This window comes from Rhinopithecus roxellana, chromosome 7 (genome assembly GCF_007565055.1).
Source record: "Rhinopithecus roxellana isolate Shanxi Qingling chromosome 7, ASM756505v1, whole genome shotgun sequence".
In the NCBI taxonomy this organism is placed as follows: domain Eukaryota; kingdom Metazoa; phylum Chordata; class Mammalia; order Primates; family Cercopithecidae; genus Rhinopithecus; species Rhinopithecus roxellana.
In genome coordinates, this window is record NC_044555.1 from 30,716,107 (window position 1) to 30,743,736 (window position 27,630).

General features: G+C 39.5%; 1 protein-coding gene across 1 annotated transcript in view; it reads left to right on the forward strand.

Moving 5' to 3' along the window:
• Window positions 1-27,630, forward strand: part of EFHC2 (EF-hand domain containing 2) — a 336,667-nt gene that overhangs the window by 240,594 nt on the left and 68,443 nt on the right. The window contains exons 14-17 of the mRNA XM_030934607.1: window positions 1,506-1,674; window positions 8,359-8,501; window positions 11,162-11,358; window positions 14,368-14,498. Coding sequence (XP_030790467.1) covers window positions 1,506-1,674; window positions 8,359-8,501; window positions 11,162-11,358; window positions 14,368-14,498 — 640 coding nt within the window. The remainder of the gene's footprint in view (window positions 1-1,505; window positions 1,675-8,358; window positions 8,502-11,161; window positions 11,359-14,367; window positions 14,499-27,630) is intronic.

A 27,630-nucleotide genomic window follows, 5' to 3' on the forward strand; every position in this document is an offset into this window, starting at 1 on the left:
TTCCAAGACTTTTCTTTAATCACCACAAAAATAGTAATAGTTGAAGCTCACAGGTCACTTCTGTACAGGCAGACTGGCTCCCCCCTTTCACTGAGTCACCTTTATAAACATGTCTGCTGTAAGCAGTCTCTGTTAGGATGTAACAATACTCTTTTGGGGATTGTGTTTGGGGAAATTTCACACAAAGGCTGCTAGGAAGTCTAAGGAAATATGAAAGCTGAAAATGTTTTCAACAAGAGTTAGAAATGGCCTCAAGCTCTTAGCCTTTTGATCATCAGTTAAAAAACAAAACAAAAACAAAAAAACCACCGTAATATTAAGAGTTAGGTTGTCTTGGATGAAAAATTGATCTCCATTTTCTCTTCTAGAGGTGTGCACTAAAATTTGTACTCTTCCTCTATGAGAACTTTGACAGTGGAAAAGGAAATATTTGCTTATGTAGAACTCCTTTCATTCATGATTGAAAACACCTATGTCATACTGAAGCTTGGAGAAGAAGTAGAAAATAGATTCTGTGGGAGTTTGTTTTGTTTTGTTTTAGGAAAGATCTGGCATCTTTTTTGCCATTTATGTTGGGGACAAACACAGTGACTTGGATAGATCAGGTCAATATGTTCCTTGCTCTGGAGAGCACGGTTGCTTCTGAGATTGTACAACCTCGCAAATGAGTACCTGAAAGCTCCTAGGCTATTACAAATATGTTACCAGCTCTCTCTCCACCTCTCTTTCCTCACAGATGATAAGTATATAAATAAAATCAACAGTATTTACCGCATAGCACTCCCTTGGAGAGAGTAGGCAGTTGGCTATTTTAAAAGTTTTTTCTTTCTGTTTTGTTTGTTCACTTCATTGCATTTGAGTGCAATTGTAGTCTTTTCTTGGGCTTAACAAAAGCTACCTGGGGCTGTGGCTGGTGAGAGGAAAGTTTTATTTTGGTGTTTGTTTTTGAACTTCATAGGGAAATACTATATGACCTGGAGTTGATTTGGAGGCAATGGAGGGTACTCAAATAGAGGGTACAGTAGGAGGAGATGGTGGATGGGGAAGGATAAAGGTGAATAGTGAGGAATAAGTCCTGTTTGGAAGAGAATTTTATTAGTGAGTGTTGACTGAGATAGGAGAGGGCTAAATTGCAGGTTAAAATATGGGATGAGTGGCATAAAGTTTCAAGTATGAATTTTCATATTATTGGAAAATCAGAGGAGAACAAAAGATATTCAGAAATGGGAATGTGATGACAAAATATAAACGTTTACTTATTTGACATAGATTCTTTTTTTTTTTTCTTTTAACTTTTGAACCGATGGTGATTATTGAGTTCCATGGTTTTTGTAAACATGATTGAAATGTACTCTCACAGGATTTTGCTGTGTTTTGTTTGAAAGAGATTAAAATAGTCTACAAAGATCTCCATGTTGATCTTGAAAACATAACAAACCTTTCAAAACAGCCATAATCAGGGCAAAAAAAATATTGATGTTTTGTTTGCCTATGTTTTGTTCTAGAGAACTTTACCTCAGTTTCATGCAAGCCTCCTTCTCCTCCTCCAAAAATAGAAAGGAAATTTCCACCTTACAATGGTTTTGGTTCTGAAGAGGATTCTCTCCGTACCTGCATAGGCTTCAAGCCCACACCTCATCGGAGGAACTTCAAGAAGTTTATGGAAAAAGACAGGTGCTTGAGGGAACCATGATTTTAGTCTGATCTTTCCCAAATGTGTTTGGGGTTTATGACATAGTTCTCATGACAAAACAGATGTCACGCAGCTCATCTAATTGCAAGTCCGGGGAGACATTATTATAGGCTTTTAATGAGGTTGATTAACATGCACGTATTAACAGGTTCTTACTTGAGTGCTTATTTTAATAAGTATCATCTGGAGGCCCCTAAAGTAATATTATCTCCAATCTATGTTGCCTTTCCTTATCTATCTATATGTCTGTCTCCCGAAGATGGGAAAGATGTAGAGTAGGAGTTAGCAAGCTCTTTCTTAAAGGGTCAGATAGGAAATATTTTTGGCTTTGTGGGCCATACGGTGTCTGTCACAACCACTCAGATCTGCCTTTGTAGCGTGAAAGCAACCACAGACAGAATGTAAATGGTTGTGTGACTGTGTTCCAATAAGACTTTTTTTATGGACACTGACATTCAAGTTTGATATAATTTTTACATATCACAAAATATTACTCTTATTTTGATTTTGCCAACTATTTCAAAATGTAAAAACCATTCTTATCTCAAAAGTCATATAAAAACAGGTGGCCTGGTGGATTTGGCTCACTGACTGTGGTTTGCCAACCCCCGCTATAGAGATTTCAAGGATTTATACGTGTTTTTAAAAATGTTACTTGGTGATTAATGTTGTTGTTTTCACTTGAGAGGTTGGTTGAGTTCAGTAACCATAGATTTCTCACTTGGCTGAATATAATTTTAAATGATGGACTTTCAGAAGTATTCCTAATAGACATGGAGAAAAACCTGCCTGTAAATCATGCAGATAGAATGTAGACACTGCCCTCGGCTACTTTTTGCTTCTGCAGGGAGAGCAAGCCCTGGAGAAAGAAGTCAGGGGAAAAGTGGTGGGGAAACATTGTAGGTGCTTGAATAGGATGTGGGCTAAGGCTTGCAGTCCTGTGTGAGGGAAATAATGGATCAGGAGATCCTGGGGAGAAACATTGATAAAGGGAACATGGTAAGTCTAGGAGAAGGAGAAGAAAAAGACATCCTGAATTTCATAAAATTGATTGGGGTCAGGTGTTGTAGAACATTTGAAGGAGAGAGAACAGTAGTTGTGTTATATTTGTAAAAGTGGTAAAAATCAATTAAGAATTATATAGAATGTCTAAAAGTCTGCCTTTGCTATGACATGATGTCCTTCATCTTTCTAGAAATAATCTTTTATTTTGAAAGACTTTAGGGTTCTATTTTTAAGTTTTAGATTTGATGCTTCTCAGGAATGGTCCCTGTACTTTTTAGAAATGCTAATTATTGTGCCTCCCCCCCCACCCAGATCGACTGAGATAGAAGCTCTGGGGAAGGGGCCCAACATTCTGAGTTTTCTCAAGTCTTCCAGGGGATTCTGAGACACACCAGTGTTTGAGAATCACTGATTTTTATCACATAAGAGGGTTGCCAGCTTATACTCTGTCCTCCCTGATCGAGAACAGTGTTTAGGTGAGGTTCCAGGGTAGGACTTTTGATGACTAACTGCTGTTTTTAAGGACAGCCACCCGAAGGAGGTGGGCAGAAAGAATGTCCCTATTGTAAAAGGAGAGGGAATTTTTCTTATAAGTAAACAAGATGAAATATTATCCAGGGTGTTGCTTCTGGAACCCAGGGGAAAACCGTTCTTTGTGAGTAGTTGATTTAGTCCCTCTTTCTGTCTACACTGGGTAAAAACTTGCCCACAGAACACTGACTGTAGATGGTGTTCTATGTTCTTGTCATGTTGTCATGGCTGAAGGATGGTAGTGTAGGCACAAATGTCTCTCATTTTGTTCTTTCTGTCCACTGCTCAATCTGTGCCAGGAATACACTTTCCTCAAGCTCTTCTCACACAGGGACCGTGTTTCCATAGTAACTAGCACATTCAGCTGGAGACTTATACATGAGTTTGAATAACCCAAGGTTTTAAAACTGTAAGAACCTAAGGAAGATGATTTCACAAAGCACACAAAGAATAGTTTTTTAAAATACAAATAAACTGTGAATTGAGACATGAAATTGTACATGACACTTTGATTATATATATATATTGCTATTAAAAATGTACTTGGTGCTATTGTTCTGAGGTTAACGCTGATCTATGAGTCATTGGAGGGAATAGTTTCAGATTAAAGCATATGAGCTTTTGATGGATATAAAGATCTTATTATCTGGGTAGATATCACTGTGGTAGCCTGCTGGGCAGATTGTCTAGTCTGAGGAGGAAGAGCCAGGATAATATCTTTCTTGCTGCACCAGGCTGAATTAGTTACTCTGTTCTTTGTGTGCCCACAGTACTCTGTTGATTATATCTCTAATAATAATGTTATTACTATTGCTGATTACTCATAATAAGCCATTAGTGGTTACTATGTGCTGTGTTACAATACTTAATCTAATTTAATCATCAAATCCTTGGAAAGTAGATAATGTTATTGTACCCATTTTTTACATGAGAAAACTGAGGCTCAGAGAGGCCATGCAACTTCCTCAAGGTCACACAGCTAATTTTTACTTGAACTGGGAACTGAACCCAGGGAAATCTGACTTCTGGAATTTACCTGTCTTTCGACAGAATCTATACATATAACAGTGCATGTTAAGGACTTGTTTATGTAATTTGTGGGCTCCTTTTAGACCAAGAGCTCCTTGAGGGCAGGGGCCAGCTTTATTGCTTCCATGAGAGCTAGTGCTGGCTATATATTTGGGGATCAATAGTTTGTCTAAGAAGAGAAGGAATGGATGAAGAAGTGAGCAAATAAAATAAATGTTCACTCATCCAGTTCTTAATCATGGATAGAAGAGACAGGTGACTTCTCACTGGGAGGGTTATTATCCCAGACTTGTGCCAGTCGTAGCCATATAGCATCCAAAAATTCGTGGTTTAATCTTCATCTCTGTCTTGTTACAGATATTGTCCATCTGGTTTCACCACCAGTCATTTTTTTCCTTCTTTTAAAAATGTTTCCCCATTAATAAAAATAAGCCTTCATGTGTCTTCCAACCATAAGATTCTATAGCTGTAGCTATATTTGAGGTTTTTAGTCGGTGTATAGCCCTGGATGAGCCATTCATTATCTTAGTGAACAACTATTTCTTGAATCCCTGCTGTGTGCCAAGCAATGTTCTGAGTGTTTGGGATACATCAGCGAACAAAATAGACACCAAGGCCTGCCATCGTGGAACTTATATTCTAGTTCTGGGAGGTGGACCATCAATTAATACATAAGTAAATTATGAAATAGTTACAAGATGTTAAGTACCATAAAAAAAAATAAAGAAGGTATTAAGTTGCTGTGGAAAGAATAAAGGCAGATTGGGAGTATGGGGCTGAGGAACATTCCTGGTTGCAATTTTAAATAGTGTGGTCTTGAGGGACTTTACTGAAGAGAGGAAATGTGCTCCAGGCAAAAGGAACAGTCGGTGTAAAGACCCTGAGCAAGAAGTGTGCTTGGGATATTCAAGGAGCATCCGGGAGGCCGACATGGATGGAGTAGATGAGTAAAGGGCAGAGCACACGGAGAGGAGATGAGAGTGTATGGGGAACTGGGTACACAGGGCTTTACGGACTGTTTAAGGACGCTTTGACTTTGAGTGATAAGGGAGCCATTAGAAAATTTGAGCAGAGAAGTGACTTGAGCTGATTTTCTTTTTAAAAGAATCATTCCAGTGTAATGTTGAGAGCAGACTATAGATGGCAATGGTGGAAATTAAGACCGGGTAAGAAGCTACTGCAGTAATCCAAGAGAAAAGTTTTGGTGGCTCAGATCTGGGTGAGTGCAGTGGAAGTGATGAAATTAAATAGTGGATCCTGGAAATATTTTGAGGGTAGGGCCAGTGGGATTCCCTGACAAACTGGTTATGAAGTATGAAAGAAGTGAGGAGTTAAGATGACTCAAAATTTGGGCTTGAGCAACTGGAAGGGTGGAGTTGCCATCCACTGAGATGAGAAAGACTGGAGATGGGATAGGTTTAGGGACAAGAGTAGAAGTTCAGTTTTAGAACGGGTTAAGTTTGGGATGTCTATTAGATATCAAGTGGCAATACCAAGTAGGCAATTGAATACATGTGTGAGTATAGGGTTCAGAAGATAGGTGGACATGGATACCATCAGCATGTAGATGGTATTTAAAGCCATGATACCAAATTGTATTAAAGCCTTGAGATTGGATGAGATCACCAAGGGAGTGAATATACATAGAGTGGAGCATGACCAAGGAATAAACTCTGAAACATCCCCAATTAGGAGCTTGGAGAAAAAAAGGAGGAACCAACAAAGGAGACTAAAAAGGAGCAAACAAGGAGGTAGGAGCAAAACCAGGAGAATGCTGGATCCCGGAAGCCAGTGAAGCAAGAGTAACATTGAAGGAGTGATCATTTGTGCCGGTTGCTGCTGATCGGTTAAGTTAGATAGGCACAAAAAATTAAGCATTGGAATTGGCATTGTGGAGATCATTGTTGACCTCTACAAGAGCAGTTTAGGTAGAGCAAACCTAATAGAAATGGATTCGAGAGAAAATGGGAGAAGAATTTGACATAATGATTTTAGATAACTCCGAGCTGTATGTAGAAAAAGTTAAGACATGGCTTCTGGACCTAGGAATTTATAATTTGTTTGGGGACAACGGGAATAAACACATTTTTAAAACAACCATCCAAGAGTACAAGTCTATATAGAGCTAAGTTGGGTGTGACCTTACAGTTGATGCAGGAGGTATAAGTAGGTGGTCAGCTGGAGTATTATGATAAAAAAGAATATTCTGGGAAGTTTGAGAAGTAGTTATTAGGGAAATACCTGAAGACACTTGCAGTGCTTCTCAAAGTATACCCAGGGGACCACCTTATCAGAATCTTCTGGGGTGCTTATTAATAATGCAGGTTTCTGGAGATGTGAGCTAGCTACTGAATCCCCCTGTATCTCTGGGGATGGGACTCTGGATTCTGTATATTTAACAAGCTCCCCAGGTGATTTTTATATACAATAAACTTTGTGAACTGCTAGTCTGAAAATTTTATTGAGTAGATTATATTCTCAATTGATGAGATCTCCAGAACACTAGATTTAAGTAAAAAAAAAAAAAAGGCATATTGAACGTGTGAAAAACCCACACTTAACATATACACTTATAAATTATAAGAAGTTAAATTTACAGTAATATTCCTTTTCCTGAAGTTAGACCTTCCTCAGTTGTTTCAGTGATATTTCGGGTGTCTGAAATGTTATGGCTTTTTTGTGTGAGAGGGGCTATCAAATCTATTTGTTACTTACAAACCCAGTTATGTACCAGAGAAGATGGCTGACAAGGCATAGCTTCTTCCCGCGCCCCACACACTATATGAGGTCTGTCTGAAGCCTGGGAACTGGGTACTGAGAAAACAGCCGTGCAGACCTGGCTGCTTTGCTCAGGCTGTTCTACGGTGAGCTTTCCAAACTGCCACAGACCATCTCACATGGGGCCTCAAGCCTAGGAATCTTGGTGCCATCCTTTCTCAGCCGTGATTCTTGTACAGCCGGAGAAAGGGGCAGAGAAAAGCACTTTTTGCCTCTGCAAGTCAGAAATACTTGTTTTATTTTCCTAATCACTGTGGACACAAGGAAAGAATGATTTTTAGCCTAGGAGACCCTGCAAGGGAAGACTTCTCTGCTTAGAGTTGTGACAGAGGACATGGTTTATTATCCTGTGTACCTCCCTGGGGTAATGATTTTAGTTATCAAAGACCTCTCCAAGGGTTTACTGTTTGTTACAAAGTCCACCTTTCACTAGCTGATATCCGCAGACATGCTTCTGCTGACAGATCAGAAATCAGTTTCTTCAGTGACCAGGCAGTCAACTTTGGTAACTTTTAATTCTATAATTCGATCCTATCTTTAGTCTACTAGACTCTTCTATTTATGCATAGAATTCTGAGTGCAAATTCCAGTCAATACAGATCTCATAACAATTTTCCATAAACATTTATTGAATACTTATAATGTAAAAAGTATTATATTAGATAATGGTTAATAAGACAGTCTTTGTCCTTGGAAAACAGACTTGTAATGGCTTACAATATGAGTGATAAGCACTATTAAAAAAAAAAAAGGTGGGTCCATCCTATGTGTTATAGCATTTGAAAAGGAAAAGTTAATTTTTCCCTTGAATAAAGTTGGGGGGATGCTGGGGAGCTGGAGGAGTGAGTCAGAGAGGGGAGGATGTGGGCTGGAAAACAGAAAAGCAAAGGGCATGAGACAGTGAGTGGTGAATGGGGGAGGTAGCCTCAGATACTGGCAGAGCCCAGGATTGCCCACGCAGTAGGGCTAGGTGCTTGCTCTTCTTTCCAGCATGATTATTGTGATTGGTGACTAGCCTCATCATTAGAGAACAGCCAATTAGCACAGCTGGTTTGAGCAGTGTGTTTATGACGTTTGTTTTGGGTTCATTTTCCCAATGTGTTACCCAGGACATGTAAAGAATCAGAGATATCGTATATACTGAGAAAATTCCTCTGCATTTAGATTTAGAACCTTAATTAGAAGACGGTTGAACTCTTTCACTTTGGACAGTTTATGCCTACTATATTAAAGCCATATTATATCTTTTGCAGACTTTTGAAACCATAATATGTGGAAGATTACCTGTATAATGCTGTAACTCTCATTTCTGTTCCATTTAGCTATGGCTTCCAAAGCAATATACTCCGTTTTTTTGCAAAACTAGTCACAGACAAATGTGTTGACTTGGACAGGATGTTTGTTATTTCATATTATCTCAGTGATGACACCATTTCAGTGTTTGAACCTATAGAGAGGAATTCAGGTAAGAGATATCCTTCTCACAGTATTTTCTTAAGAATGTTTTAAGTGTCTCTTCATGTTGAAAATTAGGGAACATGATCTGGTTTTGTAGCCTAGATTATCTACAATAGAGGCTTTATTAAAAAAAAAAAAAAAACCCGAACAATAGAGTTCTTTTTACAAATCTCTTAAATGGGAACCTAAACATTTAAAATGATAGAAGTGGAACCGTTTTAGTTGGCTTAGGGCCGGGGGACCTGGAGTTACTTCTTTTTTGCCACTATCCCCACTTCCACTGTGACTTCTGAGGCACCTCTATGGAACCCAAGGGCTTCAAATTCATGGTCTGGGTACCACTAGTTTTACTTGTAGCCAGCAAGCCAAGAGGAAGTCTGTATTCTTGCTAGTCCTACTTAAAAAATTTTTGTTTGGCTGTAAGACAAGAATCCCAGATACACAAATTCAATCGTCAGGGTCCATCTTTATCTGGTCCTTCTGTCTGATGAGGTTGTTGCCAAGGTTCCTGCACTGAGGCCCATAGAATGCCTCTCTGCAATATGCTGGTACCACCGTCACTGCTGAGGAGAGCCATTGACTTACCCAATCATGGCACTGTAGGATCCTGTTCTTTGTCTCAACACGTTTAGAACTTTTATCTGTGCTGAAGACATGCATTTGGGAAGAATAATCAGTGATGTGCTGGTTAACTGGCTCTTTGAAAAGATTTTAAAAGCCCTGATTTGTACTGTTTGCCAGTTTCCATGGTGTGAATACCCCAACCATGGCCAATTTCAAGCAGCCAAGAGTTTAAAAACTGGCTTGCAAAATCTCTGAGAATTCAACTATCAGCTCCCATGAGCTGGTATGAGCTACTTAGCACACCGATGAGTAATGAATAACTTGTATAACTAAGGCTTCACAGTAATTTGAATAATGGATCAAATCTTAAATTACGAAATTGCATAGGGATGAATATAAGTCATGCTCGCATAGGGATGAATATAAGTCATGCTCTTACAGGTCAAAAATCAACTCTATACACTTAGAATGGGGGAGATGTGGCCAAACAAGTTGCAGCATGTGTGAAACAGAAAGGAGTGATGGTAGTCAGCAGCAAGCTTACTAGTAATCACAGCAGCCATGATTGAGAACTTACTATTATCCTTACAAGGACTTTATGAGGTTAGGTTTTGTGTTAGTCCAGCTCCTCCAAGAAGCAACTGCCAAGACAGGATTAAATGTGCAAAAGATTTAATAGGGGGAATGCTGGTGAGGGAAAATGTGGAAGGAGCCAGAAGAGGCTGGGAGAGCTGTCACACTGTAGTGCAGTTCTGACACCTGTGAAGCACAGAGGGAAGGAAGACAGAGGGAGTCTTAGACTGCAGTAAAATTCTAAGAAAATTTCAACAAGGTTGACAGGGAGTCCTTAAGGCAAAGTTGCTAGTTGGAGGAGTCCTTGTTTTGTAGGAGTGAGCCTATCTTACTATCCCTGCCTTGGTCGCTCATCTATTGGCAGCAGCCTGTGGGAAGAGTGACCTCAACACACACCTGAAGATTGATTTAAGAACACAACAGCTGGGGCCTTCCATTAGTTATGTTCTTCACTATAGGTGACCTGAGAAGTACATTTTCAGGGCCTCCACACATCTGATTCCCATTGTACCAATAAGAATTCAGAGAGATTAAATAACTCCTAAAGATCACCCAGCGAGCAAGTGACAGAACTCAGAAGCCTGTGCCTTTTTACCACCTATCATTTCTGAATGTGGCAGGAGGAGTGGGATGAAGTGACCCAAAAGCTTATCTGGTCTCAGGCTATATTTATAGGTCTGTAGATTTCAGTTCAGTATCAGAAGATGCTGGAGTTCCCTGTTCAACTCTACTGGCTACTTTCCAAGAAGTCAAAACAAATAATGTCTAGAAGAGAACAGATGAAATGGTGACAGCTCTGGAAACTAATATGAAGCATTACTAAAAGAAGCAAAGGGATTTTACCTGTAGGAAAAAATGACTTAAGGGGACTCCCATAGTTACCTTTGAACACTTAAGTAATCTCCTTTACAGAGGTAGGGCATTTGCTACTTAATCTGCATGTCAGATTAAGTATAAGACATCATCTGGGACAAATAGGTGGAAATAAGTACAAGGGGGGAATTTTCTAACTGGTACTGTTCAGACATGCTCTAAAGATGAGTATCTTCCTGATGTTCCACACTCCCAGTATGCTGCTGGGCATATATAGGAGGTCCTTGCCAAGTGCTTATTGGACTGGGAAGAGAGTAGAGAGAGAGAAGAAAAGGCTAGAATTACACGTCATTTTCTCTCTCTCTCTCTCTTTTTTTTTTCTTTTTTTTTTTGAGATGGAATTTTGCTATGCTGCTCAGGCTGGTCTTTTACTCCTGGCCTCAAGCGATCCTCGTGCCTCAGCCTCTTGCGTTGCTGGGACTGCAGGCACATGCCACCATGCCTGGCTTTGCTTTTTGTCTTGAACACTCTCGCCTAGGAATTCTTGCTCCTTCACTCACTGCCTCATTCTTCCCTTAAGTCCAAAACAACAGGCAATATTGGTTCACAGGTAACTTATATGGTGGTCTGTGCTTGAAGATAAAGTAACTCTGAAGGCAAGTCAGATGGTTCTTTTAAGAATAAAGGCTGCTCATGAACTTTTCTATTTTTCTATAGGAATTACTGGTGGGATGTTCTTGAAAAGAAGTCGTGTTAAGAAGCCTGGACAAGAAGTCTTTAAAAGTGAACTATCTGAATATATCAAGGCTGAGGAGCTGTACATTGGAGTCACAGTGAACGTGAATGGTTACCTATTTCATTTGCTCAGTGCTGATGAGTATACCTTAAACTACATGGAGCAGAATACAGATAAGGTGAATTTACTTTGTGTAATTCTTCACTTGCCTCTCAGTCCTCTGCAGTCTGTGTTTTTCTTTCTCTAGGGCCTTTTCTTCTTCATCTTGCCACCAGTTTTACATTGTGCATTCATACATGTGGGCATGAATAATGGATTCGTGTGACTTGGCCACATGTCCCATCACAGAGGCCAGGTTCTTGTCTACTCTGTTTACATGCTGGGTTCTCCTCTGCCCAGCATCACAGATTCCAGGCACAGGCAGGAGGCAGGGCCAGGGTTGAATCAAGTTTCCTGGGTTTTTTGCTGACACTAACAATGTTTTCAGAAAGAAATTCAACAACTATAGGAAAGGAAGAAAAATCTGGTGCCACACACTGTGCCGTCCCAGTTAATTGGCACAGGCCAACACAGAAGGCCAAGACCTGAACAAACAGAAACCTCAAGGGAACTGAATAGTTGCTGGAGTTGCAACTTCCCATAACAGTGGCCACCTGAGGCCTAAATAAGGATTTCAGGATAAACTGGCAACAGTGAGCTCAAAGAGTTTTTTTTTGAAATAAGATGGCAGATGGGTACTGTTACTGCAGGTGCCATTATGGCAATGCTGTTCAGTAAAAATAACATATTGATAAAATCTTGATTTTAAATGTGGGCTAGTTCAGTGTACAAACATGTTTATTTGGGAATCATTTCCTAATATGGAAAAATCTATCTTGAAAATTTTATTTTAAAAGTGTACCTATAAGTGATAATATTTATGTACCATTTATATACATACAGTGCCAATTTTATCTCATTTATATATAAAATGGCTGGGGTTAAGTTGCTAAGATCAGTGTCTCTGTGTACATCACATCATTCCTATCAGTTTGGGTCCTCTGAGAAGCAGACGCCAAGACAGAATGAGAAGTGTGAGAGATGTCATGGGGGAAATTTCTGAGAAGGATAAAGGGGGAGGGGACAGGAGCGGGCAGGGGGACCTTCAGACCAGGAGGCAGGTTGAACCCCTGTGGAAGGAGAGAGAAAGGAAGGAGGGGTGGGTAGGGAAAGCCTCAGCTGACAGCGCAGCTCTGAGAATGTCTCACTTTCTCAGTGAAGGGGAGCCCCAGAGCACAGACTGCCCATCAGAGAGGTCCCCTGTCAGGCAGGAATGGCCTGGCTCTAGTTCCCCTGCTGTGCTGTGCCATTGGGTGGGAACAGCCTGGGGAGAGGGTGGCCCCAGCAGCGACATTGCCTGTGAACTCTGTATGAATCTGGAAGGTATGGCAGCTGGAGTCTGTCAGGCAACGATGCTCTTCTCCACAGGGTCTCTCTTGACAGGAGGCCTGCGAAGCGCCCTCCATGGCTGCCACGCCATCTCTCCATTTATAGTCTTAGGGATTCAGGTTATCATAAAACCATGAACCAGGAGCTATTCGAAAACACTGAATCTAGACAAGAAGCTCAGTAATCGGGAGTGCAGATTTCTGGAAACCAGCAGGCCTGGCTTGGGAACCTGACTCCACATTAATAGCTGAGGGACCTTAGATACGTATTTTTCCTGAGCTTCAGTTTCTTCATCTTTGGAATGGAAGGAACAAGAGTGCTCATTTGATAGAATTGCTATGAAGATTAGATGTGATAATGTGTGTGAAGCTCTGAGCTAACCATGAGGCCCATGGTAAGCTCAATCAGTGTTACTATTGTAAATTAGAATTCTATTTCCAATCAGAGGGTGAACCTATACCTTAATATAAAATATATATAGTATAAATATAAGATATAAAGTTTTTTTTTTTTTTCCTTTGGGGACAATAAAAGCAGGGTAGGACATTATCTGGAATCAGCATCCCAAGTGAAAACTGCATTATTTTAAAACTGCCCTTAGCAAAGACATTCTAAGCAGAGAAAGTTTGTTATACTGTTTAATATCAGCCTGAGGAATCTTTTCTTTTTTTTTTTTTTTTTGAGACGGAGTCTCACTCTGTCGCCCAGGCTGGAGTGCAGTGGCGCGATCTTGGCTCACTACAAGTTCCGTCTCCAGGTTCACGCCATTCTCCTGCCTCAGCCTCCCGAGTAGCTGGGACTACAGGCGCCACCACCATGCCCAGCTAATTTTTTGTATTTTTAGTAGAGACGAGGTTTCACCGGGTTAGCCAGGATGGTCTCGATCTCCTGATCTCGTGATCCACCCGCCTCGGCCTCCCAAAGTGCTGGGATTACAGGCGTGAGCCACCGCGCCTGGCCAGAATCTTTTCAAAAGAGCGAATAGATCCTGTCATGGAAATAGATGAAAGGAAATGCCAAAAAGTGGGAGGAGTGGGGGTCTGTGATAGTTGCCAAACCACCTGGATCATTTTCTGGTGGGAGAGAGGGATCTTTAGACTAAATTGCCATCAATGTTTTTATTTTAAAATTTCATCTTCTCATTTTTGATCTCTTAGCTATAATTATTTACGACCTTATGTTTCACTGGATGCAAGAAGTATTCTTACCAAGTCAAAAAGCTAGTCACAGGATAAGAGACAGGAACAGTAGACAGCCGAGAGAATGACTGTGCGAGGGGTTAAGGTACCTGTATGGATCTTCCATACCCAGCCTTGCTCTCATCAGTGCGTTGCCTAATGGATAACAGTTCCAGGGGGACCCCATTCTAAAGATCTAGAGAAAATGGAGGGCTACTTATCCAGTTTTGAATCCCATTTTCTCCATTAGGATCTCCCAACATATTGGGCCGATATCCAAGGGTTATAGAGAGGAGGCTGAGATGGAAGCAGGGGTTGTTTTCTGATCTCTGTGGCCTCGTGTTCCTTAAGCTCGTTTCCCTCAGAGCTGGGGCCTCTGCTGATGTCAGCTATTGTCCAGAAGCTTTAACTGAGGAGATCCAAAGCTAGTCATGCCTTCTCGGTGTTGGTTTCTTTGCAAAGACAAACCTGCTAACTTCATGTGCACAGTGTGAAGTCCCTTTACTGGCCATGAGCAAGACTGGGCTCCTGAGCTGTTAGGAATATTTAAATATGTTTTTCCTTTCATTTCCCCCTTATAGTATCCTTGCAGTAACCTCAAACTTGCCCTACAAAAGCTGAAGCAAGAAGAAGCAAAATCCAGAGAGCTCAAGCAGATATTCAGAGCTGCTGACCGTAAGCACACAAAGAAGGTGGATTATAATACATTCAGGTAAGCCATATTCTGCTAACAGTCGTCTGTTTTCCCCTCAAGGTTGTCCAAAGAACAGAAAGAACTGTTTCTTTCCTAATCAGTTAACTATTTTTTATTAGGAATTGGCATTTCTTTGAGTTTGTATTATTTTGTAGTCAAGTTTTGGCCACTAATACTCTAGTAAATGTTATAAATTTACATATAAAAGGAGTTTTACATGGGAACAGAGGGACAAGAGCATAGAAAGTCAGTTGGTGACATTGTCTTATGAATCAGGGAGTTGAAGGATCAGCAGAATGCCAGGAATGGTGCATCTGAGTGAGAAAGACAGAAAAAAGCACTGCTAAGATCACCTCCCCACCACCGAAATCTGGGGGACAAAGGAGGGACATCTCCAGGAATGTGGTGAAGTTGGAAAATAGTAAAAACTTCACCGATTATCAGAGCAAAGGTGATATGTATGCATCTGTGTATACGTGTGCTTGTACACATATGTGTATTCTGAAAGACATGAAAATACAGGAATCGAGGGAAAAATATGTGACAGTAGTGGGAAATATTATAACAAATCTTGATCAAGGTTTTCTCTAAGGTGAAGCTGAATTCTGGGACTATCCAGTGGCTGACCGAGGCAAATTTTCACACAGCGGAAACACAGGGAAATTCAAATTCAGGGTCTAGTACAATTGTGATACTTCTTAGGCTGAAAACAAAGTGAATGGAGCGTTTAGGAGAATAAATTAAATCATGGATGGAGGACAAAGGGGACTTTCTCTTTAGGCTGAGAATTCTGGCTCCTGACAAGGATAGTGGCTGAAAGCTATATAGTAAACTCTGCTTGATGCAGTCAAGATGTGGGCTGAGAAATGAGGAAGTGAGCCCAGGAGAGGGTAGCAGGGAGGTCTTTCCAACTTTGTGTCTGCGGTCGCCTATTGCATCACTACCTGGTGGCCTGGAGCCCACCATTAGGCCCAGAGTGTCCCAAGAGCTCATTTGTTGTTTTAACAAAGCTCTTTTGTGTCTCCAAAATGTTCTTTGGAGAGAAGCAGTCAGAGGACATTTTTATTGTTTAGAATTCCCAACCTTCTGGGATCAATAAGAATTTATAGTTCTTTGTTATTGTTCATAGTCACATACACATGTTCATAGTGTTTTGGAAAATAAATGGAGACAGTAAAGAGCAGAGACAATTACTCAGGCCATGGGCTAATGGAAAGCAGTGGAGGAGAAAGCAAGAAATTTCCATCAGAAATGAGGGAGTGGTTTTGTTTTATTATTTGTGTCCTTTTACAAAAGCATCCATTTTTCCAACACTTGCAAAGTCTATTGGAAACACTTTAGTGAGTTTATAGGGCTTTTTGGGAAGCACTTAGGCCAGGCAGGCGATCCAAGGAGGAAAAGTTGCTTTGCAGATGGAGGCCTGACCCTAATTGTGGGTGGGATAAAGGACCACTATGCTGTGATTGGAGGGGTAGCCTCAAGGAGCTGCATGCTCAAAAAGAAGGACCTCCCCGTCCCAGAAATTCCTTAAAATGAAACTCAGATCAGGTTCAGGTTTCGCCTGGCTTGAAAAATCCTTCAGTGGCTTGCCATTGTCCTCACAATGAGATCCAAACATTTGACTGCAGCCAGCAAGGCCTTGAGTGATGTGAGTCTGTTTGTATTTCCAGTGTCATCACCTCTTTTTCTGCACCCCTGTCTTTTGGCCTCACTGACTGTCTTTCGGTTTCTCAAACACATCAAGCTCTTTCCTGACTCTTAGCCTATGCACACCCAGTTCCCTCTGCCTGGAATGTAGTCACCACCACCCTCTGCATAGGAAACTCTAGGACTCATCTCAAATGCCGGCTCCCAGAGGGGCTTTCATTCAGAGGGGCTTTCTAGATCCTATCTAGAGTAGATCACCTGCTGTTATTCTTAGCCACTTGTTTATATTTTTCCCAGCACTTAGCACAACTTACAGTTATTTTATTTAGAGATCTGTTTACTTGGGGGTAGCGCGTCTATGTGTGTGTGCTGTGTGTGTCTTCTCCTATTCGCATGTGAGCTTTCTGAGGGCAGGGAGCTCAATGGTGGTGTTCCCTGCAGCATCCCCTACTGCTGGGCGCGCTCTCTCTCTCTCTCTCTCTCTCTCTCTCTCTCTCTCTCTCTCTCTCTCTCTCTCTCTCTATATATATATATATATATATAATAGATATATATTTTAATATATGTATTTATTTATATATATAGCTACCAAATGAAATAATGAACCACTAGAGTTGTTCCTGGGGGTTCTAGTTTGGAGGTGATGGCATGGCCTCCAAATAAGAGCATAGACCAAGAGTCTAGATGTCTCGATCCATATGACATGCTTGGTGCTGGGTGCTGAGCCCTCTGTGCTTGGGGCTGCTCATTTGTGCTCGGCCCACAAATGTGGGTCCCTGCACCTTGTCTTCAGCCCTATCTTATGCTTCTCAAACTCTTTCCTGAGCAAACAAAAAGGAACTACGTAGCCCGTGTCTATCACATCATACCCTAATTCAATTCTTTACTCAGTGCTTTTACTAGCTAATATTTTCCTTTCATTATGTGTGTGTGTGTGTGTGTGTGTGTGTGTGTGTGTGTGTGTATTCTGACTCTCCTCACCAGAATATAACCTCTTTGAGGGCAGGGGCCTTCTCTTTCTTGTTTTCTGCTTTAGCCTTATGACTTGTTTCAGTGTCTGGCAAACAATGGGGTGTTAATAAATACTAGTTGAGTGGGTACATTTTTTGTTTAGTGTTTAATATGCCTCAGATGAAATCCACTGAGATAATTCTCTGCTTTTGTGTCTTTTGTGTTCCACCTTCCCTTTTCTTTTCTTTTTTTCTTTTCTTTTCTTTTCCCCTCCCTCCCTCCCTCCCTTCCTTTCTTTTTCTTTTTCTTTTTTTTTTTTTTATTATACTTTAAGTTCTGGGATACATGTGCAGAACCTGCAGGTTTGTTACATAGGCATACACGTGCCATGGTAGTTTACTGCACCCATCAACCCGTCATCTACATTAGGTATTTCTCCTGATGCTATCCCTCCCCTAGGCCCCGACCCCCTGACAGCCCCTGGTGTGTGATGTTCCCCTCCCTGTGTCTATGTGTTCTGAATGTGTACATTTTATCTAGCCCTCACTGCTTTGGCTCTGACCTGTAGGGTGATTCTGTCCATGCTAGTTCCTCAAGCTCAGACCTTTCTCCTGAACTATAAACCTGGAAATATGCATACCTCTGGGACATATGCCCCTCACATGTCTTTTAGGCATCCCCCAAAATAACTTTCCCTAACTTGACCTCGTTTTCTTCTTTCGTAAAGTAGCAGCTAGAGGACTGTATCCTGATAAAGGCCATCATGGGCATCCCCAAGAGTCCAGACCAGGGGTTGGCTTTGTGTCTCCCCTCTCTCGACCTCTCCCACTCACCCTTTGGAATTATACGTCTTGAACTACCTCTGGAAACTTCCCCTTCTTTCCATCTGCAGCTTCACCGTTGTAGTTCAGCATTTCATCACTGTTTACTTGAACCCTCTGAAGAGCAGTGTAACTGATCTCTTTTTCTTAACTCTCATCCTCCAAAGTTTTGCCACAGTGACCTTCCTAAACTCTGATAGGATCATTCCTCTGCTCTTAATCCTGCATCAGTGTGTCACGTGAGTTTGCCTACCTTTCTCTCCATATTTCCATCTCACTAGAATAATAATACTTTTATAGAAGCCACCATGTATTGAGCACTTACTGGGGGCCAATCATCGTGCTAAGTGCTTTCCACCTACTATTTACTGGTAGCCTTCTGTCAAGTTGTTGCTTATTTGCTTCCCTGCCTCCACATCAGCTCCTGCCAAGTGCAATAGATGTTTGCTGAATAATTTAATGAACGATCCTATTTCTCAAGGAACGTTCAGTCTAAAGCTTGCAGCAATCAAGTAAATAATTGATTTCCTTGCACCAGGGAAGGGCCATCTGGCTCTCACTTAGGGAAGTAAGGAGAAGCTAGGCCTGATCTTCACTAGCCAAATAACTTGGGCAATTCACTTCACCTACCTGTGTCTCACTCTTTTGTTCATATATTGGTCTCTGAGGTCCCTTCTAGGCTCTGACAACTGGAAACTCTGAAAATGTAAGTTTATGATATTCTTGTAAAATGTTCTCTTTTCAAATTTGTACATTGAGATAGTGGAGAAGAGCAGAGGCAAGCAACGGCAGGATTGCAGCATAGGTCTATGGGCTTGGCCTCTGTGGCCCTGACTCTCTCCTGCTTAGATACCTGGCACTCTCAGCATACACCTGGGGCTTCAGGGCCCAGACCTGCTGCTCTGGGCAGTGATCCAAGCCCCTAGCATTACCCTTCTTCTCAGAGATGTGCATCTCCTCTCAGGAAAACCTTGAGGGTAGGAACTGATAAACTACCTCTGCATAAGGTGCCTTGGTCAATAATGGATTAATGTGTGGGCCTCCCAGAGATATTTGCCTCAGAATAGACCTGATGGAATGCAGGGACAGGCAGCTATCAGGAAACGGAAGTAAGGAATGTTTGGTTTTTGTTTTTTTTGTGTTTTTTTCTGATTTTTTAATCTGAGTAGGGAACATTTCTCTTTTGCCTTGTGGGAATTCACAACTTCTGCTTCTATTTCATTGATCCTCTCTAGAATCTTTTTGGCATGGTCTGTCAGATTCGCCTGTGAGAGCTGCTGATCGTTATCCAAGAGAGTGCAGATAACCTTTCTCAGAGCCTTGGGATAGATACCTGGTGGCAGTGGTGGGCAGATTTCAGCAGGGAGCAGGGCAGGAACTAAGCTTGGCAGGGCTAGTATTTCATGCAGTTGGGAACATGGGCAGAGTGGAGCTTCCCAGTGAGGGCCCTGGACTCTGAACCACAGGCAGCAGCAGCAGCACTGAGAGCCCAATGCCAAGGAAGATGTGGTCAGTCCATCTCTCTGGCCACTTCCCTGAGCCTTGATCTACCCATCAGAGATGACACCTGGCCCCATGTAGCCTGTGTGTATTTTGGTTAGCTGAGTGCTTATCTCTTCTCCCCACCTGGGGAAGCTCTCAGAGGGCAGGGCCCGTGCCTGGTTCACTGTTGTGTCTTTCCCAGATACCTCCAGAACCCAGTGTATCAGACCTCAATGAACATAGTGAATTATTACAGATTTTTTCTTCAGGCCCCCATTATCAATTGTAGGGTCAGTAGCTCGCCTGTGAACATCCATGTAATAAATTCCTTCTAAGATTTAGAACCTCGAGGAAATTTTCTCTCTTGTAAAACTAAAATTCTTCCTAAAAGGGGTAATATAATAGAAATAGTTCTTTTGGTTTTTTGTTTGTTTGTTTGTTTTGTTTTTGTTTTTGTTTTTTTTTTGAGCCGGAGTCTTGCTCTGTGGCCCAGGCTGGAGTGCAGTGGCCGGATCTCAGCTCACTGCAAGCTCTGCCTCCCGGGTTTACGCCATTCTCCTGCCTCACCCGGCCTAGAAATAGTTCTTATCACTGGTTTTGGAGTTGGCAAACCCAGATCCAGCTTTTGGCTCTCTTGTTTACCAGCTTAGTGGCCTTGGAGAGGCTGCTGAATAATTTTTTCATCTGTAAAATGGGGATAGTAATACATAGGACACAGCTGTTGTGATGAATACATTTGATACTGATATTAAAATTCTTACTGTAGCTGACTAGTGCATGGTGGATACTTCGAAAATGAAAATGCTTTATCCCAATAGTTGTACACTGGTGTCACCAACAACAGTAATAGGAATGTACACCCTGTTTACAGTATTTCTATAAGCTTTATATTTACTCATGGTGGGGGTCATTCAAAACATTCTTTAATAACTGAGATTGAAAGAGAAACTCTAAAAACTTGTAGACCGTGAAGATGGAAAATAATAAACATCATTGTTGGTGGACCAAGGCTAGGCAACATTAATGTAATCCACCCTGTTGGTGTCCTTTACTTCACAGAAGAATGATCTCATCCTCATTTATCTAGGGCAATTATCTCTCCCTTTGTATGGTTTTGCTCTATTTTTATTTGGACTACTCTGTGTACATTGCTATTGGTGTTTTTTTATTGTAAGCAATCTAGCATCTTTTAAGGAAGCCACTAGTCTATGAATCTATATGAACAAAAGCAAAAGCAAAAACAATAAAATCCCAAAGCGCTCAAACATAGGTTCTTATCATGAACCAAATAGATTCTTTGACAGTATTCATAGCCTGTCTTCAAAATGGAAATTTCAATATACATTTTTGAAAACAGCATTTTGAACTTTCCTAAAAGCATTAAATATAAATAATATGTTGTTGTAGAAAGAATGCTAGCCTGGGAGTCAAAAAGATGGAGATCTTTGATTTGATTCTGTCACTGCCTGGTGGTGGTGTTTGTATTGGTGAGGGCTTAGTTTTAAAAAGGAATATCCTCTCTGGCTGGTTAAGCAAAAAAAGGAATATATTAAAAGGAACCTGAGTGGTTCACAGTGTCTTTGGAAGGGCTGGAGAAATAAGCTCAAGGCTGAACTATAGGAACAGTGCCCAAAACAGGGCCGTAGAACTTGTCTGATGAGAAAATGACCTCTGTTACCACCACCACCACCACCCATGACTCATTGCTGCACTTGGCATTGCTGCCAAGAACCTGATTTTACCACAGCCATAACTACCACTATTTCTGGCAATCGTCCTTTACCACCCGTGAAGGCTGGGCTCCTTTGACACCAAATGTGGCCCACCCTGAGCTGCTTTTCTTCTGTTAATCCCTTCTGAGGCACAGTCTTACTTCCCTGATTGGTAGGGAGCCTGGGTCACCTGCATATTTCTAACTGTAAGGAAGTCTGGGAAGTTGAGCTCTGACCTCTGTTTTGGGGTGGTAGGAAACTTATGTGGGATTCCCCAAATATAGAAAGGCTATTTAAGAGATAGCCTTTGTAGAAAGTTTCAGTTAGACAGGATGAATAAGTTCTGGAGATGTGGAGATTTATTGTACAACATGGTGACTATAGTGAATAATGATGTATTATCTACTTGGATTGCTAAGAGAGTGGCTCTTAAATGTTCTCACCACATAAAAATAAACGTGTGAGGTGATAGATATGTGAGTTAGCTTGAGTTAGTTATTTTTAAATGTATACATATATCAAAACATCACGTGTGCTGTAAATATATACAATTTTATTTGTCAATTATACTTTAATAAAGCTGGGGTGAAACAAAATAAATAACAGGTACCCTTTTCATTTGCCATGAATATTGCAGGGATAGTAAATCCAAACCAACATGAGCCAAACAGGGAACAACGAATGTATGTTGACAACAGAGACTAAAGTCTTTGTTTGTAACCAAACCAAGCAAAGCACCTACCTAGTTTTAGTACTTTGAAAATATTGTTTTGACTCACCAAGCAACTAAACAAGAAGCAAAGCCCTCCCCTACACTTGGCTACTTTTGCAATGTCTGATGAACCTTTCTGAGTTTCCATTGCCTTAAATGAAGGTATTGAATTAAATACAGGTTTATAGGTTGAAAGCTGGCAGTTATATTTTGTTTGGCTTTTGTTTAATGTTTTTAAAATTAGGAGTTTAAACCTAAGAATATATGTATCTGGTGCCTCTTGGAAAATAGAAATTGGACCCACATTTCTCCATGGCAACAATCTTTTGGGGGTGAATGGCACTTGCCCTCCTAAGATAGAGCTTGTTCTCTGCATTTCTTCTCAGTTTCCACAAGTCCTTATTGCCTCACACCAAGGCACTTTCTCCTATTTATCTTACATACCTACCCCAGTAGGTACTAGACTACGTAATTCTTGGATTAGATCATTATAAGGCACCTCCCAGACATAAAATTCCATTATTTTGTTACTCTAGGTATTGTGGAAATAGGCATTTAGGAATCACTGTATAAATAGTTCAAAATAGAACTGAAGACTAATTTTTTAAAATCAGAATCCAAATATGATTGTATACTTGGAAAATTCAAAGGAATCAATTTAAAAATTGTTGGAACTATTAAGAGCATTCAGGAAAGTAGCTAAATATAAGAAAACTATATACAGAACAATAGCTTTATTTTATATCAGCAATAACTAGTTAGGAAGTGTTCTGAAAAGGGGAATACTATTTGCTGTAGCAACAAAAATGAAATATCTGGGAATAAATTGGATGAGAAACATAAGACTAAAATAAATGCAATTTTTAAACTTGATATCTCTGAATGGGAAGACAATATTGTGAAAATTCTTATTTTCCAAATTTATAGATTTGAAGCAATTCCAATCAGAATTACACAGTAGGTTTTTGCTGTTGCTGTTGTTAGATTTGGTTTTGTTTAACAGGGTTGGGGAGATAAATTGACTGATTATGAAGGTTCATCAAGAATAAGGGGTTGAGAATATCCAATAAAATGTTGAAAAGAATATTAAAATGTAGATACTAGAAAGGTATATGATTTACATACATCTGAAAACATTTTCTAGCAGAGAAACAAAAATATCAGTGAAATACAGTGTAGAGTCCATAAAAGACCCATTTTTATGAACTTTCGTATAAGTATGGAGAACATTTCAAATCAGTAGAGAAAGAATGGATTATTAATAAAGATTTTGGTGACAATCAACTAGAAAATGCCTATATACACTTATTTTGTGGTGAAGCACAGTTTCCAAAAGCCATAAAGGAAAGATTATATTGACTACAGAAAAATTTTATATCTCTCTAAAGAAAAAGATATCACAAACCTAAAAGACAAGGGACAGACTAAGAAAAAATATTTATAACCAGTGTTAAGAGCCAGGGGATTAACCTTAAGTACTTAAGAACTCCTATAAAATCAACAGACAAAAATGGATCAAAGACAGGAATAGTTCACAGAAGAAATACAAATGGTCTTTAAACCTGTGAAAAGATGCCCGATAGTGACACAAACTGAAACAATGATGAAATATTATTTCCACTTACTCTATTGGCAACATTTAAAAAGAATGATATAACTGACTCCAGGTGAACATGTGGGGTAACAGGTACTCTCATTTTCCATTGATAGGAGTTTAAATTGGTTCAGCATTTTGGAGGGCAATTGGCAGAATGTGTCTAATGTTTAGACTCTTTTACCTGGTAATTGCACTTGTAGAAATTTTTTATTTGGAAAAATTTAGACAGGTGGATTGATAAATATATGTGTATGTGCATGCATAATATTTATTGCAACAAACTTTGTAATAGTAAACATTTGGAAAAATAAAATGCCCAACAATAGGGGAATAGTTGGATATATTCTATTGCATTAATTTCAGACAATATTTTTTAGCCATTAGAAAGAGGTAGACCACATATGCATACCAGAAAAAATGTATGATGTATCAGTTAGGATTGGCTAAGTACTGCTGCAGTAACAACAACCCCTGAATCTCAGGGAATTAAATCAACCAAGATTTATTGTTTGCTGACTTTATGTATCCATTGTGGTTGTCAGGGGAATTTTGTTCATAGTAGCCACTCAGAGACTGAGGCTGACAGAATAGCCACCAACTTGAATGTTCCCAGTCATATTGCCATAAAGGAAAGAGAATTTGGAGGGTCAAGTACAACAAATTCTTATTTGGAAAGAAATACATATCATTTACACTCTCAATTTATTGGCTAGCACTAGTCACAGGACCCCACTCATGTGCTTAGAAGAAGGAGGGAAACCAGATCTTGGTGAACAGCTATGGGTGGCTACCACATATGTGTTGTGCTGTTTTGTAGATAAAGCAAAATCCAGAAGTATGTTAATATCCTACTTATGCCAAAAATGTAAAAGTTGTAAAAAGTGCAGGTGTGTGTGTGTATATATATATATATATATTTCAAGGAATGTATATCCTTTGAAGAAATGCTAGCGGGCTACACACTAAGCTGTTAGTGGAGCATGCTTCATTCCTTGATTTTTAGTTTTTTTTTTTTTTTTTTTTTTACAATGAGCAATTATTTTTAAAAAATTCAATTTAAATAAAATAAAACCCAAACAAATAAAACCGAAAAGCCTGGGCAAAGAGCTTATGGAACATTTTTTCAGAAAGAACATTTTTTATTTCTTGCTTCAGTTTCCAGAAACAGCTAATGGCAGATGCTGGCAGGATGTTCTGAGCAAAAGTCAAGAGGCTTGGAATTGTACAGTAGGGCACAGGTTGTTGTAGTTGATACTCTACCTACTCTGATTATTGACTACAGTCAAATAATTGTAATGTGCTTACTTAAAGTTCTTATTTTAGGGGCCACAATATTTTATGTTTATGCAATTACAAAGTTTCAGAGGTTTAAAGTTAAGTTTTGAGATGAAATAGTTTTTATAATTTTCAAATTCCTATCAAATTAGCATGTTTTACCCATTCATTTTCTCCAACATTCTATGAGAATTTTAAAACATCCAGAAAATTTGGCAAGATTAAACAGTGGACACCTCATATATCCATATATCCACCATTGTACCATTAACCTCTTACTTTATTTGCTTTATGACACATCTCTCCATTTATACATCCTTATATCTATCTATTAACCCATCTTAATTTTGGTGCATTTCAAAGAAAATCACAGACATCAGTTACTTCCCTCTAAATATTTTAGCATGCTTACTATTTATTTATAGTTTTTCTTTTTATGTAAACTTTATGTTCAATAAAATGCACAAACTTTATACATTTGCTGAGTTTTGACAAATGTATGTTTGTGCAACCCAAATCCCTACTAACACATAGAACATTACCATCACTCCAGAAAGTTCCCTCATGCTCCATCCCAGTCAATTCATGTGCACATCCGCCATTCAAGAGGTAACTACTGTTCTGATGTTTTTTTTTTTTCCACTTTAGGTGCTTTTTTTTTTTTTTTTTTTTCAAACTATTGGTGATTTTTCTCTGTTCTAGAATTTCATATGAATGGAATTATACAGTGTGTACCCTTTTATGACTTCTTTCGTTCACTGTGATTTTGGGATTCATTCATATTATAGAGTGTATCAGTAATTCCTTTATATTACTGAGTAGGATTCCATTGTATGAATATACCACCATTTGCTGATTCGTTCCCCTGCCAATGGATACCTGGGTTGTTTTCGACTTGGAGCTAATATGAATAAACCTGGTCTGAATATTCCTGGCACAAATATTTTTGTAAACATATATTTTTATTTCTCTTGGTTATATACCTAGGAATGGAATTGCTGGGTCACACATAAAGTAAGTGTGTGTTTAGTTTTTTGAGAAACTGCCAGACCTTTTACCAAAGTGGTTGTATCAGTTTACATTTCCAAGTCCACATTGTCAGTTTTTTATGGTTGTTGCTTTCTGTGATCTGTTTAAGATGCCTTTGGCTGGCTCAAAGTCGCCTAGATAGTCTCCTATGTTTCCCTCGAATAGCTTTATGGTTTTAGCTTTCGCTTTTAAGTCTATGAGTTATCTCAAATTAAATTTTGTATATGGTGTGAAGTAGGGATCAAGGTTCATCTTAAATTCTTAAAATTATTTGAAATTCTAATATTATGGGCCAGCATATTTTATATTAAAGTAAAGAAAAAATAACTCTAGAGCTTTAGAATATAATTTTGAAATGAAAGAGTTTTCATAATTTTCAAATTCTTATTCAATTACTGACATCTTACCCATACTTTTTTTTTCTTATTCTGTGGTATAGTTTTGACTGTTAAAATATCAAAATCTCCTTTGCAAAGGAAGCTAAAATACTGGCCTTTTGTATTTTCTCAAATCTTACAGTTTTCAATATTTCCTTATGTAATACATTCATATTTCTTGAAAATTGAAGTATTCTCACTAAAATAATATCCCAACTAACTGAGGAATGCTGGATACCAATGATCTTATTAACTGAAAGAAACTGTATGCCACACATATAGTGGATTCTGTTTTCCAAAGATTGCTTCAACAGTATCTCCTATCCAACATGCTCCCCTACAATGTGAACTTGACCCTTCTTCTTCTGAGGGATAGGGCTATGTCATTTCCCCTTGAATCTTTTTTAATTTACAATTTCTTATTTTTGTGGGTACATAGTAGGTGTATATATTTATGGAGTACCTGAAATGTTTTGATACAGGCATGCAATGCATAATAATCACATCATGGAAAATGGAGCATCCCCTTAAGCATTTATCCTTTGTGTTACAAACAATCTAATGACACTCTAAGTTATTTTAAAGTATACAGTTACATTATTATTGACTATAGTCACCCTGCTCTGCTCTCAAATACTAAGTCTTATTCACTCATTCTATTTTTTTGTACCCATTAACCATCCCCACCTGCTGCCCTCCACACTCCCCCACTACCCTTTCTAGCCTCTAATAAGCATCCTTCTACTCTCTATCTCCATGGGTTTGATTGTTTTGACTTTTAGATCCCACAAATAAGTGAGAACATGTGATGTTTGTCTTTCTGTGCCTGGCTTATTTTACTTAACATAATGAGCAAATCTCATACTTTTCTGTGACTGAATAGTACTCCGTTGTGTATGAGTACCACATTTTCTTTCTTTACTTACCTGTTGGTGGACACTTAGGTTGCTTCCAAATCTTGGCTATTGTGAACAGAGCTGCAACAAACATGAAAGTGCAGATCTCTCTTAGATATACTGATTTCTTTTCTTTTGGATATATACCCAGCAGTGGGATTGCTGGATAATATGGTAGCTCGGGTTTTAGTTTTTTGAGAAACCTCCAAACTGTTCTCCACAGTGGTTGTACTAATTTACATTCCCACCAACAGTGTACAGGGGTTCCCTTTTCTCCATATCCTCTCCAGCATTTGTTATTGGCTGTCTCTTGGGATATAAACCATTTTAACCGGGGTGAGATGATACCTCATTGTAGTTTTGATTTGCATTTATCCGATGATCAGTGATGTTGAGTATCTTTTCATATGCCTGTTTGCCATTTGTATGTCTTCTTTTGAGCAATGTGCATTCAAATTTTTTGCCCATTTATAAATCATATCATTAGATTTTTTTCCTATAGAGTTGTTTGAGCTCCTTATGTATTCTGGTTATTAATCCTTTGTCAGATGGGTAGTTTGTAGATATTTTCTCCCATTCTGTGGGTTGTCTGTTCACTTTGTTGATTGTTTCCTTTGTTGTGCAGAAGCTTTTTAACTTGATGTGATCCCA